Raw genomic sequence first — 16,172 nt, forward strand, 5'->3', positions numbered from 1 at the left:
AACAGGAGCATCACAGAGGGCCTGCCACTGTGCCCTTCCAGGCCTGCCCCAGCTGGGCAGGAAGCAGAGGACACAGCTTGGCTGGGGGGCAGTGGGCAGGAGGCCCTGGGGTGGTCCAACCAGCCCTGGATGCTGCCTCCCGGCTCTGTGTAGGGTACTTCCCGGCCCGCACCCCTCTCTTAGGCCAATCACAGAAAGAACAGGGCAGAAGCCAAGAGAGAAAAAGGAAGGGGCTGGGCATATCTGGTCAGAGGAGGGGAGGGACCCTACCAGCCTGGGGCCTGTAAGTAATACAGATAACAACATCTCTACACTGGGGCCAGCAGCCCCGATCCCTGAAGGGCTGGGTAGACTCAACACCCCAAGAGACGAACACATGAGCTCCGGCTCCTGTAGAAAGACAACGGGGACGGGGAGAGGCTGGGACACGCTGGGACACGCCGGGCCCAGCTTCACCAAGCCCAGTCCTGCCAATGACAATGGAATAGCATCGAATGGTCTGGAGCCAGCCCAGCCGGATACGAAAGGCAAGAGGATTCACCACAGCCTCGCGGAGAACGCTGGGATCTCCGAGCGGCCCTGTCCCCATGGACTCTGCCCCACTGAGGCCAGCCAGGTGAGGCGCAGACCCCATCCACAACCCCCTTCCCCACCAGCTTAGAGCTGGGGCTAATGGGCAGGTGAGGAGGTGGGGGAGAACCCCAGGCCAGTCTTCTCCTGAAGAACCGCGCGGGGTTTAAGAAGACCTGGGTGCCGTCACACCTTCACTACATGCGAGTCAGTAGCCTCAGGCTTCCTGATCTTTGGAATGGGCACATTAACGGCTGTGAGAGAACACAGATGGCTGCTCATCCACCCGCTTACTTGGTGGACAAAGACACCGAGGCGTAGAGAAAGGAATGGACTTACCTCAAGTCACAAAGAATTAGAGGCAGAGCTGGGAGGGTGTGAGGAGGCCACCTGTCCAGGTCAGAGCAGTGCGTCCCTTCACTGTTCCGGGACGTTCCTGCTGTTCAGCTCCCACGGGTGCGTGCTGAATGTCAGCTGTGCTTAGCCCCGTGCTGGGCATTGTGGGAGGGGAAGAGAAGAAGTTATGGTTTCCCCGATATCTTGAGCGTTTACTGGGTGCCAGGCAGTGCACGGAGCGCTATTTCGAAATGGTTTCATCTCATCATCAGAACTGGGGAACAGGAAGTGTTATCCACCTGTTACAGGTAGGTGTCAAGGCCCAGAGAGAAGCGAAGTACCTCGTCCGAGCCTCCACTCACACCGGAGTCTCAAGGCCGTTGCAGACTGCCTCCTGGCCCTCGGTTACGGACCCCGGGTTGGTCGGCGGGTCAGGCTGCCTGGCAGCGGTGTCCTGGAGGGGACTCCTCTGCTCTGTGGGCAGCTGGACCAGGCGGCCAGATCAGGTGGGAGTCTGTGTGCCAGTTTCCAGGGCAGTCTTCTCCAGGAGGGGGCCAGGTGGGTGAAACAGACCCAAGGGCAGTGGGGAGGATGGCAGATGGGCGGGCCAGCTGAGGAGTAAGCCATGTTGGTGGCTATCTGTTAGGTCGACGGGACCACCCAGCAAGCCGCCTTGAGTGGCCTTGAAGTGTCTCAGCCCCAGGTTGCCCGGACAACCACAGCTTCAACCCTTCTTCTCCACCGCAGCCTGGGGTTTCAGAGTTAGCAAATAAAAACAGAGGGCAGTCAGTCACATCTGAATTTCGGATAAACCTCAGTGGGTCCTACACTGCATAGGCCCCGGGGGGGGGGGGGGGGGGGAGGGCATCCAGAAGCAAGAGTCTTCTCTGTGTGGGCATCTCAGCTGTGGTGCACCTGCTTCATCTGCTGCTTGGGCTGCTGATTTCAGGAGCTTGGCTGCTCCAGGGGAGGTCGGGGGAAGCTTGCTGGGAATGCAGACTCTCAGGTCCCACCCTAGCCCGCTAGATCAGAATCTGCACTTTAACAAGATCCCCCGGGAGGTCTGTGTGCACCTGACAGTTGGACAGCCTTGTTTCACACAGCAACAGAAGCGATTTAAGTTTATTCTGGCACCGCATGTTTATTGTAGGCAGCTAGGAAAATGCAGCGCGGTGAAGAAAACCAACATCGCCGAAGATTATCATTTTGATGTATTTCCTTCCTGTCTTTTAACATCGAGGTAAAATGCACATACCATCAGAGTCACGATTTTAACCGTTTTCCATGTACGATTAATTCAGTGGCTTTACTTCATCCAACCATCGCCACTAATTCTAGAACATTTTCGTCACCCGGATGGAAACTCGGTACCTATTACGCAGTCACTCCCCATTCACCCCTTTCTCCCATCCCTGGTAACCATCAATCTACTTCTGTCTCTATGGCTTTGCCTTTTCTTGACATTTCATATAAATGGAATCAAAGAACGTTTGTCCTTTTATGTCTGGCTTCTTTCCCTTGGCCTAATGTTTTCAAGGTTCAGCCACATTATAGCACATGTTGGTGCTTTATTCCTTTCTGGGTTGAATAATATTCCACCGTATGGATATACCCCAGTTTGTTTATTCCTTCCTTGGTTGATGGACATCTAGATTGTTTCCATTTTTTTTTATCTACGATGTATATTTATAGACATGTTTTTCTTTAAACGTTCAGTTCTTTGGGGTATATACCTAGGAGTGAAATTGTTGGATCACATGGTAATTCTCTGGCTAACTTCTCAAGGAGCTGCCTGTTTTCCACAGTGGCTGTACTATTCTACATTCTTACCAGCACTGCCTGATGGATTCCTGTTTCTCCATCTTGTTATTTTCCTTAAAAAACAAAACAAAACAAAACAAAAACAAAAACTAAAACAAAACCATGCTATCTTAGTGGTGTCTCCTTGTGGTTTTGACTCGCATTTCCCTCATGACAAATGATGTTGAACCTCTCATGTGCCTATTGGTTATTTACATGTCTTCATTGGAGAAATGTCTACCCAAGTCCTTTGCCCATCTTTTAATTGGATTGTATTCCTATTGTTTGAGTTATAAGAGTTCTTTATATATTCTGGATGCTAGACTCTTACAAGATATACATGATTCACAACTATTTTTCCCCATTCTTTGGTTTGTTTTTTCACCTTCTTGAGAATGTTCTTTGATGCACAAAAGGTTTTTTTTGTTTGTTTGTTTTTAGGGGTGCCTGTGTGGCTCAATTGGTTAAGCGTCCCACTTCAGCTCAGGTTATGATCTCACAGTTCATGAGTTTGAGCCCCACATCGGGCTCTGTGCTGATAGCTCAGAGCCTGGAGCCTGCTTCAGATTCTGTGTCTCCCTCTCTCTCTGCCCTTTCTCCACTCACGTCTGTCTCTGTTTCTCAAAAATAAACATTAAAAAAACTTTTTTAAAGTTTTTTTTTGTTTTTTTGTTTTTTGTTTTTTGTTTTTACAAAGTTCAGTTCATTTTTTCTTTTGTTCTTTGTTCTTTTGGTGTCATATCTAAGAAATCATTACCAAATCCAAGGTCATAAAAATTTACTGTTAAGTTTTCTAATGGTTCTGTAGCTCCAGGTCTTACACGTAGGTCTTTGACATATTTTGAGTTAATTTTTGCATGTGGTGAGAGGTAGGGGTGCAACTTCATTCTTTTTCCTTGTCTTTTTCTTTCTCTTTCTCTTTCTCTTTTTCTTTTTCTTTTTCTTTTTCTTTTCTTTTCTTTTCTTTCTCTTTCTCTTTTTCTTTTTCTTTTTCTTTTCTTTTCTTTCTTTTTTTTTTTTTGAGAGAGGGAGAGAGAGAGTGCAAGCCAGGGAGGGGAAAAAAAGAGAGGTAGACAGTGGATCCGAAGCAGGCTCTGTGCTGACGGCAACAGCTTGATGTGGGGTTCAAACCCACAAACCATGAGATCATGACCTGAATTGAAGTCAGACGCTTAACCTACTGAGCCTCCCAGGTGCCCTGTCTTTTTTTTCCTTTTTAAGTAATCTCTACACCCAACGTGGGGCTCGAACTCAGACCCTGAGATCAAGAGTCACATGCTCTACCAACTGAGCCATCCAGGTCCCCCCCACCGACTCTTTTCTTTTGCATGCAGATATCCAGTTGTCCAAGCACTATTATTTGAAAAGATTATTCTTTCCCCACTGAATGGTCTTGCCACTCTTGTTGAAAATCACTTGTCAATAGATGTGTGGGTTTACTTCTGGACTCCTGATTTTATTCCATTCGTCTGTATATCTTTATGCCAGTACCACACTGTTTTGGTTGTGTAGCTTTGTAGAAGTTTTGAAATTGGGAAGTGCGAGTTCTCCAATTTTGTTTTTCCATTTCACGATTGTTTGGGCCATGTAAGATCCCTTAAAATTCCATATGAATTTGAGGATCAACTTGCTCATTTCTGCAAAAAAGACAGTTGGAATTTTGATGGAGATTGCGTTGAGTCTGTAGATCACTTTGCTTTCTTTACAATATTGTTTCTTTACAGTCCATGAACATAGGATGTCTTTTCATTTACTTAGATCTGTTTAAATTTCTTTCAACAATGTTTTGTAGTTTTCAGTGTACAAGTCTTGTACTCCTTTGTTAATCTTATTCCTAAATATTTTATTATTTTTTATAATATTATAAATGAAGTTTTCTTTTTTTTAATGTTTATTTTTGGGAGAGAGAGAGAGAGAGAGAGAGAGTGTGTGAGTGGGGGAGGGGCAGAGAGAGAGGGAGATACAGAATCCTAAGCAGGCTCCAGGCTCTGAGCTGTCAGCACAGAGCCTGATGCAGGGGGCTCAAACTCACAAACCGTGAGATCATGAACTGAGCTGAAGTCGGACGCCTAACCGATTGAGCCACCCAGGCACCCCAGTGAAGTTGTTTTTCTAAATTTCTTTTTCAGATTGTTCATTGCTAGTATATAGAAATACAACTGATTTTTGCATATTGATCTGATATTCTGCAACTTTGCTGAATTCATTTATTAGCTATGATAGTGTCTGTGTGGATTCTTTAGGATTTTCTACATATAAGATTACACCATCTACAAATAGAGACAGTTTTACTACTTCTCTTCCAATTTGGTTGCCTTTTATTTACTTTCTTCCCATGGCTAAAACTTCCAGTAAAATGTTGAATAGAAGTGGCAAGACCAGACATCCTCGTAGTGTTTCTGATCTTAGGAGGAAAGCTTTTAGTCTTTCACCAGTGAGTATGATATTAACTGTGGATTTTCACAGATCTCCGTTATTGAGCTAAGAAAGTACCCTCTGAGTCCTAGTTTTATGAGTATTTTTATCATGAAAGGTGTTAGGTGGGTTTTTCCCCCCAAACTTTGTTTATTGTGGTAAAATGTAACACAACATAACATTTAAAATTTTACCCGTTTCTTTTTTTTTTAATATATGTATTTATTTTGATAGAGAGAGAGAGAATGCCAAACAGACTCCAGCACAGAGCCCAATATGGGGCTTGAACTCACCAACCATGAGATCATGACCTGAGCTAAAATCAAGAGTCAGACGCTTACCTGACTGAGCCACCCAGTGATCATTCCAACAAATGCCCTCCTTAATGCCCATCACCCATTTGGATCATCCTCCTACCCAACACCCCTCCAGCAACCCTCAGTTTGTTCTCTGTATTTAAGAGTCTCTTATGGTTTCCCTCCCTCTCTGTTCTTATGTTCTTCTTCCTTCCCTTCCCCTATGTTCATCTGTTGTGTTTCTTAAATTCCACATATGAAGGAAATGATGTGTTTGTCTTTCTCAGACTAACTTATTTCGCTTAGCATGATACAATCTAGTTCCATCCAGGTTGTTGCAAATGGCAAGATTTCATTCTTTTTGATTGCCAAATAATAGTCCATTGTGTATATATATACCATATCTTTATCCATTCATCAGTCAATGGACATTGGGTTCTTTCCATACTTTGGCTATTGTCAGTAGTGCTGCTATAAACATTTGTGTGTAGGTGCCCCCTTTGAATCAGCATTTTTGTATCCTTTGGATAAATACCTGGTAGTGCAATGTCTGGTCTTAGGTTAGCTCTATTTTTAATTTTTTGAGGAACCTCCACACTGTTCTCCAGGGTGGCTGCACCAGTTTGCATTCCCACCAACAGTGCAAAAGGGTTTCCTTTTCTCTGCATCCTCACCAACATTTGTTGTCTCCTGAGTTGTTAATTTTAGCCATTCTGAGAGGAGTGAGGTGGTATCTCATTGTGGTTTTGATTTGTATTTCCTGATGATGAGTGATGTTGAGCATCTTTTTTGCATGTCTGTTCGCCATCTGGATGTCTTCTTTGGAAAAATGTCTGTTCATATCTTTTGACCATTTCTTCACTGGATCACTTGTTTTTTGGGATTGAGTTTGATAAGTTCTTTATAGATTTGGGATAATAACCCTTTGCCCAATATGTCATTTGCAAATATCTTCTCCCATTCTGTCAGTTGCCTTTTAATTTTGTTGATCGTGCAGAAGCTTTTTATCTTGATGAGGTCCCAATAGTTCATTTCTAAGTATCTCATATAAGTGGAATCATACAGTATTTATCTTTTTGTGACTGGCTTATTTCACTTACCATAATATTTTCAAGGTTCATCAGTAAGGGTGTTGGGTTTTATCAAATTATTTTTCATCCGTTGACATGGTCATGCAACTCTTTTCCTCTATTCCATTAATACTGTGTATTACATTGATTAATGTTCATAAGTTGAACCGCCTTTGCATTCTTGGGATAAATCCCACTTGCCCATACAGTATGATCATTTTAATTGCTGGATTCAAATGTCTCAGTATTTTGTTGATAATTTTTGCATCTATATTCATAAGGAATATTGGTCTATAGATATCTTTCCTTATAATTTCTTTGTCTGGCCTTAGTATCAAAGTAACACTGGCATCATGGAATGAATTAGGAAGCAGAGTCTATTTTTTGGAAAAGTTTGAGAAAGATTGGTATTCATTTTTCTTTAAATGTTTGAGAGAGTTTACCAGTGAAACAATCTGGTCCTAGCATTTTCTTTACTGGAAATTTTTTGTTTACTTTCACAGTCTCTTCTTATGGGTCTATTCAGGTTTCTATTTGTTCTCGAGTCAGTTTTAGTAGTTTGTGTCTTCTAGGAAATTTTCTTTTCATCTAGATTGTCTGATTTTTTGATATATAATTATTCATCATATTATCTTACAATCCTTTTTGTATCTATGAAGTTGATAGCAATGTCCCTACTTTCATTCCTGATTTTAGTGATTTGAATATTTTATCTCTATGTTTTGTCATTCTGACTAAACATTCATCAATTTTGTTAACTCCTTTCAAAGAAGCAACTTTTGTTTTTATTGATTCTCTTTGTTGTTTTTCAATTCTGTATTTCCTTTATTTCCACTCCAATCTTTAATTCCTTCCTTCTGCTGACTTTGGGTTTAGTTTGGTTTTTTTCTAAGTTCCTTAAGTTGAGGTTTAGGGTGGGACTTGAGTGAGGTTGAGTTATGAGGTTGGAGACTCTGTAAATATCTTGCTACCAAAGGGAGCACCAGTCTGAGAATACAGTTAAACCAGGAAGAGGACAAGAGAGACATTGGATCTTGAGGACAGTGCTTGAGCCCCTGAAACAGTCCATGTCTAAAGCAAGTCCTACTTCTGGACATTCAGTTACATATTCAATACATTTTCTTTGGGCCCATTTAAAAAAAGTTGGAAGTTTAGTTATTGATTTGAGATCTTTCTTCTGTTTAATATAGGTATTTTCTGTTTAATATAGGTATTTACAGCTATAAACTTACCGCTAAGAACTGCTTCTATTACTTTCCATAAGTTTTGATATGCTGTTTTTATTTTCATTCATCTCATCTAATTTCCCTTGTGATTTCTTTTTATGCCATTGGGCATGTAAAAGTATTATTGTATTTTCACATATTGCATTTATTAATTTCTGGTTTCATGTCATTGTGGTCAGAGAAAATACTTCAAATGCATTCAGTAGTTTTAAATGTATTGAGACTTGTTTTGTGGTGTAAACATGGTTTATCCTGAGGGATGTTCCATGCTTACTTGAGAAGAATGTATATTCTGCTGTTGTTGGGTGGAGTTAGGTCTAGTTGGTTTATAGTGTTGTTCAATGCTTCTATTTCTTTGTTTGTCTTTTGTGTAGTAGTTCTATCCATTACTGAAAATGGAATATTGGAGGGGCACCTGGGTGGCTCAGTTGATTAAGTGTCCGACTTTGGCTCAGGTCATGATCTCATGATCGGTAAGTTCGAGCCCTGCATTGTGCTCTCTGCTGTCAGTGAGGAGCCTCCTTCAGATCCTCTGCCCCTTTCCTGCTTGTGCTCTCTCTCTCTCTCTCTCTCAAAAGTAAATAAACATTAAAAAAAAAAAAAAAGGAAATGGAGTATTGGAGTCCTTATTATTATTGTAATGTTTATTTCTCTCTTAAGTATATGTTTATTATTGTTATATCTTCTTGATGGATTGAGCTTGTTATCATTATATAATACCTCTCTTTTAATAATTTATAGTTATAGATAAAAAAATATAAATAATTTATAAAGTCTTTTTAAATAATTTTTGCCTTAAAGCCTATTTTTAAAATAGTAGTACAGCCATTTCATCTCTCTTTTTGTTAATTTTTGGCATGGATTATCTTTTCCATCCTTTCACTTTTAACCTATTTGAGTTTTTGAGCCAAAGAAAGACTCTTGTGACAGCATATAATTGCATTATGTGTTTTTTTAATCCATTCCATTAACCTCTGTCTTTTAATTAGAGAATTTAATCTATTTATATTTAATGCAATTACTAATAAGAACTTACTTGTGCCACTTTGTTTGCTATATGTCTTATATCTTGTTGTTTCTCAATTCCTCCTTCTTTTGTGCTAGACGTTTTCTTTTTTTTTTTTTAATGTTCATTTATTTTTGACAGAAAGAGAGACAGAGCATGCGTGGGGGAGGGGCAGAGAGAGAGGGAGACACAGAATTGGAAGCAGGCTCCAGGCTCCGAGCTGTCAGCACAGAGCCCAACGTGGGGCTTGAACTCACAGACCGCGAGATCATGACCTGAGCCCAAGTCGGACACTCAACTGACTGAGCCGCTCAGGTGCCCTGGTGTTAGATGTTTTCTAATGTAACATTTTGATTCCCTTGTTGTTTCTGTTACCAGATATATTTTATTTTCTTAGTTGTTGACCTGCGGATTACAATTAACATCTTAATTTATAACAATCTAGTTCAAATTAATACCAATTTAGTTTTGATAGTATAAAAAAATTTTGTTCTTCTATAGCTCCATTCCCTGTCCTTTATGTTTTTAGCATCACAAATTACATCTTTATACATTGGTATCCATCAGCATAGATTTATAATTATTACAGTTGTCCTTTAAATTATATAAGAAAAAAAGAAGAGTTACATTAAAAGAATTCATCATTGCTGACTTTTATATTTACTTATATCAGTGTTCATTTCTTCATATGGATTTGAGTTACTGTCTACTATCCTTTCATATCAGCCTGAAGGACTCTCTTTAACATTTCTTGTAAAGAAAATCTACTAGTGACAAATTCTCATAATTTTTGTTATTCTGGAAATGTCTTGATTTATCTTTAATTCCTGAAGGATAGTTTTGCCAGATAAAAATTCCTTGCTGCCTTTTCCTTCCCTTTCAGAACTTCAAATATATTATCCCACTTCCTTATGGCCCCCAAAGTTTCTGATGAGAAATCAGCTGGAGAATCTGAGGTTCTCTTGTATGTGATTAGTCACTTTTCTCGCTCTAAAGATTCTCTTTTTGGTTTTGGCCTTCTGCGGTTTGATTATGTCCTGGTGTGGATCTCTTTGAGTTTATCTTACTTGAAGTTAATTAAGCTTCCTGGATGTGTAGATTAAGTCTTGCTTCAAATTTAGAAGTTTTTAGCCATTATATCTTTCTTATTTTTCCCCTGCCCCTTCTTCTGGGATTTCCACTATGCATTTGTTAGTATGCATGATGTTGTCTCATACATCTCTTTGGTTCTGTTTCTTTCTTTTCATGTTTTTTTTTCCTTTCTGTTCCACAGCCTGGGTAATCTCAATTGATTTATCTTCAAGTAGACTGACTCTTTCTTCTGCTTGCTCAAATCTGTTGTTGAACAACTCTAGTCAATTTTTCATTTCAGCTAATTCTCTTTAAATCCAGAATTTGTTTCTGTGTTATAGCTTTTGTTTCCTTATTAATATTTTCTGACTGGTGAGATAAATAATTATCATGTTTTCCTTTAGTTCTTTACATATGGTTTCCTTTATATCTTTGAGTATATTTTAAATAGTTGATTTAAAGTCTTTGTCTTCTATATCCAATATCTGTGGTTCCTCAAGGACATCCCCCCCCCCACCCCCGCCATGTATAAGCCATGCTCCCTTTGCATGCATCATATTTTTTTTTCTAAACTGGATCTTTTGAGTATTATAATGAAACAACTCTGGGAATAGGATTTCCTACGATGCTAAGACTTGTTGCTGCTTGTGATAGAAATTGTTGTTTATTAGTTTAGTGACTTTTCAGGAACTAACTTTGGAAAGTCTATTTTTTGTTGTCCATGGCCACCAAAGTCTCTGTGTCATTAGCTTAGTGGTCAGTTAGTCATTTGACAGAGTTTTCCTTAAATGCCTAGAACAGCAACAACAAAACCTCCTAGTCTTTGCAGATGAGCACTGTATGTAGATTGGGAAATGCCTTCAACAATTTGTCATGCAATTTACAGCTCTACTTTGGCCCTCATTTCCTGCTTGCAGAGAATCTGGTGATCAGCTAGAGGTAAGATCTTAGGGCCTTGTCAGGGCTTTTCTGAGCATGTACCTAGCCCCGGGCATGCATATGGACCTCTATTCCCAGGAATATGTAGGAGCTTTTTGTTTTTGTGTTTTTGTTTTGAGAGAGAGAGAGAGAGAGAGAGAGCATGTACATGAGCAGGGGAAAGGAGCAGAGGGGCAGAGGGGGAGAGAGAGAGAGAGAGAGAGAGAGAGAGAGAGAGAGAGAGAGAATCTTAAGCAGGCTCCACGCTCAGTGTGGAGCCTGACATGGGGCTTCGTCCCACAACTCTGGGAACATGACCTGAACCGAAATCAAGAGTCAGACACTCAACTGACTGAGCCACCCAGGTGCCGCTGTAGGAGCTTTTCAAAGTCCTTGTTCCCTAAATCATTTTATCCTCCAGCCTTTCTTCCTAAGCTTTTTTATTTGCTTGTTGTTTTCTCCAAATGCGATCGTTTGTCCCAGTTGGCAGCAGCCAATCGCATGGCCTTTATGTATTTTCAACAAATGCCCCCTCGGTTCTGGGAGAGTTCTGAATTAGGCAAAATAAAGGCAAGCCCTTTGAGCCAGACATGCAGAGAGCCGCCAGACAGGTCAAAACAAACAGCCCCAATACTTTCTGTAGCAAGTCTGTTCTGCTTCCTCTAATACTAGGAACTCACACCAGGAATATTGTCTTCAAGGTTACTGTCTTCAAGAGGCTGCCACAGAGCTGGCGAGCGGGGGATGGCCAAAGTAAGTAAAATTATCATGAAGTTTTCTTGGTGAAATTCAGCTGTTTCTTTCTTGTTTTTTTTTTTTTTTAATGTTTATTTATTTATTTTGAGGCAGAGTAAGCAGGGGGAGGAACAGAGAGAGAGAGAGGGAGAGAGAGAATCCCAAGCAAGCTCTGCACAGTCAGCAGAGCCTGACATGGGACTTGATGTCATGAACGGTGAGAGCATGACCCGAGCTGAAATCAAGAGTTGGATGCTTAATCAACTGAGCCACCCCGGCGCCCCTGTTGTTTGTTTCTTGATAAGTGTTCACCTGGTTGCTCTAAACTTTGAGCTGTTTCCAGAGTTCTGGTAAAACTGATTTTGATAGTTTTGCCAGTTTGTTAGCTGCTTTTGTGAAGTGATGGACTCTAGGAGTTCCCTACATCCTCAGTTTTTTTTTTTTTTAAGTGTAGAATTTTTATGTGAAAATAATTACCTTGTATATAAAAATCTGCATACTGATTTTTTCACTTGATGTTATACCATAAAATTTTCTATTTACTTGTATTATTCTTCATATAAATATCCACCTTAGTAGTTCATTTGGCAAATATTTATTGGGTACCATTTACCTGGTGGTCACTCTTCCAGGGACTGAGTATACAGTGGTGAGTGAAACAAGGCCCTGTCCTCACACAGCTTACATTGGAGTAGAGAGTGAAGTAAGTGACATATAAATATTCATTCACTGTCGTTGCTGTTTAAAGTTCTATTATAAGGGGCGCCTGGGTGGCTCAGTCGGTTGAGCGTCCGACTTCAGCTCAGGTCACGATCTCGCAGTCCGTGAGTTCGAGCCCCGCGTTGGGCTCTGGGCTGATGGCTCAGAGCCTGGAGCCTGCTTCTGATTCTGTGTCTCCCTCTCTCTCTGTGCCTCCCCCGTTCATGCTCTGCTTCTCTCTGTCTCAAAAATAAATAAATGGTAAAAAAAGAAATTAAAAAAAAAGAAAATTAATTATTTAAAAAAAATAATAAAAAAATAAAGTTCTATTATAAGAACTATGTTCTTATAGTAGATAATAGAACTAAGTTCTATTACAGAACTATGATAGGATGAAAACTGCCCCCCACCCCACCCTGCCGCCCCGCCAAAGACATCAGGTCCTAGTCCCGGAAACGTGTGGATGTTACCCTATTGAAAACAGGATCCTTGCAGCTGTGATTAAGTTAAGGATCTTGAAGTGTGTGGATATTATCCTGCATTATCAGGGTGGGCCCCAAGTTCAATCACATGCCTCTTTATAAGAGAGAGGAAGAGGAGATTTGACATGGACGGAAGAGGAAAAGCAAAGTGATCATTGGAAGCAGAAATTGGAGTGAAACTAAGGAATGCCAGCAGTTTCCCAGAGCTGGAAGATGCAAGGAACAGAAGTCTCCCCTATACCCTTGAGAGGGGACACGGACCTACCAACATCTTCGTTTGGGCACAGTGATAGTCATTTTGGACTTTGGGCATCCAGAATGGTGTGAAATAAATTTCTGTTGCGAAAAGCCATCTAGTTTGTGTTAATTTGTTTCAGTTACCATAGCAAACTAATACAAATTTTGGAATCGAATAGTATGCTGCTGTAGCAAACACCTAAAAATGTGAAGATAGATTTGGAATGGGTAATGGGTAGAAGCTGGAAGAATTTCGAGAAGCACTGTTAGAAGCACTTGTCCGTGATAAACTTGGATTTTAGCTGAGGTGATTCCCAAGCAAAATGTTAAAGATATGGCCTGGTTTTTTCTTGCTGATTATCATAAAATGAGAGAGGAAAAAGATATCTCAGGGAAAGAACTGTTACACCAAAAGGAACCAGCACACGATGATGGGGGAAATTTGCAACCTTTCCGAACTGTGAAATATACTAATATTAGGCGATTTACTGTTAGAACAATGTGCTCTAGGGAGAAGGCCATGGGTGTGGTTGAACAGCTTTTTGCTAGTCTTGAGGATATTAAGTGTATGACTCATAGATCCATTCAACCATCTCAGCAGAAGCCAGGAATAGAGATAGAATTATCCAGGAGAGATCTGTGGAGGGCTGTCTGTAATGATGTGAATCTCTGTGACATACACAGGAGACCCACAAGACTTTTGAGAGTTACACCAGCAGAAACGCTGGAAAGGGACAGAGATGGAAAGGGACAGAGACGGAATGGAATGAAGGAAGGCTATTGGACCCCAACGATTCTAGAGGCAGGAAATAGGCTTATAAAATGACCCAGCTTCACACATGTGCCTACTGTTAAGAAAAACGAAGAATGACAAAAGGGATTAACCTCAAGCCCAGAGGGCAGAGCCTTGGACCTGGAAGTCAGAACCACAGATGTGGAGGCAGGAACTGTGGGTGACAGAGGATTAGTCCTACACCTTGAAAACTAGAGGAATTTGTCCTGCTGGATTTTGAAATTACCTGGGACCAGTCCCTTTCTCTCTTCCATTTTCTCCCTTTTGGAGTAAAGATGTGTGTAACTGTTATGCTATGCCCATTCCATCATATTAGGCGAACAGATTACTTGTTACTAGTTTCACAGTTTTAGAAATGGAGAAGAACTTTTTTCCCCCCAGAATGGACTCTATCCAATCTTACAAACCTAGTTTAGATGAATTTTGGGGGTTTCAGCTGATTATATTTAGATGAGATTTTGGGCTTGAGTTGATATTATAATGCGTTAAGACTTTTGGAGATGTTGGGATAGGGTGAATGTATTTTGTGTGTGTGACAGACTGATGGCAGACTGCAGAAAACTGGGGGGGGGGGGGAGGGCTTCCCTCCCCCCCCAACATATCAGAGTCTAACCCCTAAACCAATATATTGTGCCTTACATAAAAACAGGATCTTTGCAAATGTGATCAAGTTAAGCATTTTGACATGGGGAGATTATCCTGGATCATCCAGGGGGGCTCGAAATGCAACCACGAGTGTCCTTATGAGGGGGAGCCAGAGTGACATTTGTCACAAATGAAAGAGGAGAAGACAATGTGAAGATAATGGAGAAGTGGTGTGGCTACAAGCCAAGGAATACTAGCTACCTCCAGACCCCGGAAGAGGCAAGGAACAAACTCTCCCCTACTGCCTCCAGAGGGAGTAGAGACCAACTGACATCTTCACTGAGGCCCGGTGATCCTGGTTTTGGACATCTGGCCTCCAGAATGGTGGAAAAATAAATTTCTGTTGTTTTAAGCCTCCTGGTTTGTGGTAACTGGATACAGTTGCTATAGGAACTGTAAACGAATAACACGATGCATTTATCTAGCCCCTGCTCATTGGACACTTGGATTGCTATTATGAACAGTCTTGCACACGTTCCCTGGTGCAAATGTGCTAGAATTGTTGTAGCACATATACCTGGGACTGGAATTGCTTGGTCACGGCACACACAAATGTTCAATTCTAGAAGGTAATGTCAAATTGCTCACCGAAACAGTTATCAATTTACACTCATACCAATGCTATAGTTGTTGTGGATGGATGTGCGTTTTGTTCATCACTTGGTATTATCCGATTTCTTAATTTTTGCCAATCCCAGTGAACGTAAGATGCTCTCTCGCTGTGGTTTTATTTTAATTTCCCTGATAACCAACGTGATTAGGTTTCAGTATCTTTTCAAACCCTTATTGGCCATTTGTAATGTTTCTTCTCTTAAATGCTCGTTCATATCTTTTGCCCATTTTTCTAATTATTTTATATATATTTTTTAATTGACTTGAGAGTTCCTGTTCCTTTTACATTCTAGATACTACAACTTTGTTGGTTATGGCTCCTCTTTTTATTTTTTATTATCACTATTTTTAATGTTTTTATTTTTGAGAGAGAGAGTGCAAACAGGGGCGGAGCAGAGAGAGAGGGAGACACAGAATCCGAAGCAGGCTCCAGGCTCTGAGCTGTCAGCACGGAGCCCGACACAGGGCTCGAACTCACAAACTGCGAGATCCTGACCTGAGCTGAAGTTGGACACTCAACCGACGGAGCCTCCCAGGTGCCCCATGGCTCATCTTTTTATTTACTTTATGGTGTCAGTTGATGAAAAGAAGTTCTCAGTTTTAATGTAGTTGGATTTATCAGTCTTCCTTCATGGTTAGCGCTTTTTATGTTTTTTTTTTATTAAAAATTTGTTTTAATGTTTATTTATTTTTGAGAGAGAAAGAGACAGAGCATGAGCAGGGAAGGGGCAGAGGGAGTGGGAGAGACAGAATCCAAAGCAGGCTTCAGGCTCTGAGCTATCAGCACAGAGCCTGATATGGGGCTTGAACCCATGAACTGCAAGATCATGACCTGAGCCGAAGTCGGACGTTCAACTGACTGAGCCACCCAAGCGCCCCTATTTTTGTTTAGAATCCTTCCTTTCGTGGGGCACCTGGCTGGCTCTATCAGGAGAGTATATGACTCTTGATTTTGGGGTTGTGGATTCGAACCTCACATGTTGGGTGTAGAAATTACTTAAAAATCTTTCCTTTCTCTGAAGTAAAAAAGATATTCTCCTACAATTTTTTCTAAGAGTTTTTCTTTCCATATGTAATCAAGCTGGAATTAATTTTTCTGCATAGTGTGAGATAGGGTTCCAATTATCTTATCCACATAGACTCGATCAGTTGTTCCTACATGATGTATTTGATGGTCCCTTCCTTTCCCCACTGATCAGCAAGGCTATATCTGAACATCAGAGCTCCAGATATGTGTTGGTCTTTTTCTGGTTTCGATTTC

The 16,172-nt window shown here is 41.0% G+C and overlaps 1 protein-coding gene across 5 annotated transcripts; it reads left to right on the forward strand.

The window, feature by feature from the left end:
- Positions 1 to 29: 29 nt before the first annotated feature.
- Positions 30 to 12,976, forward strand: LOC125177032 (uncharacterized). 5 transcript variants are annotated; one of them, XM_047879042.1, is made up of 4 exons: positions 30 to 616; positions 1,215 to 1,464; positions 11,381 to 11,461; positions 12,728 to 12,976. In XM_047879042.1, the coding sequence occupies exons 1-4, from the start codon at positions 377 to 379 to the stop codon at positions 12,799 to 12,801; spliced, it is 645 nt and encodes a 214-aa protein (XP_047734998.1). In that variant the 5' UTR covers positions 30 to 376; the 3' UTR covers positions 12,802 to 12,976. The 5 variants fall into 5 exon arrangements, 3 of the variants coding, with proteins under 3 accessions (XP_047734998.1, XP_047734999.1, XP_047735000.1); XM_047879043.1 differs by having other exon boundaries at positions 11,410 to 11,461; XM_047879044.1 differs by having other exon boundaries at positions 1,215 to 1,412.
- Positions 12,977 to 16,172: the final 3,196 nt, after the last annotated feature.

This window comes from Prionailurus viverrinus, chromosome D1 (assembly GCF_022837055.1).
Source record: "Prionailurus viverrinus isolate Anna chromosome D1, UM_Priviv_1.0, whole genome shotgun sequence".
Taxonomy (NCBI): domain Eukaryota; kingdom Metazoa; phylum Chordata; class Mammalia; order Carnivora; family Felidae; genus Prionailurus; species Prionailurus viverrinus.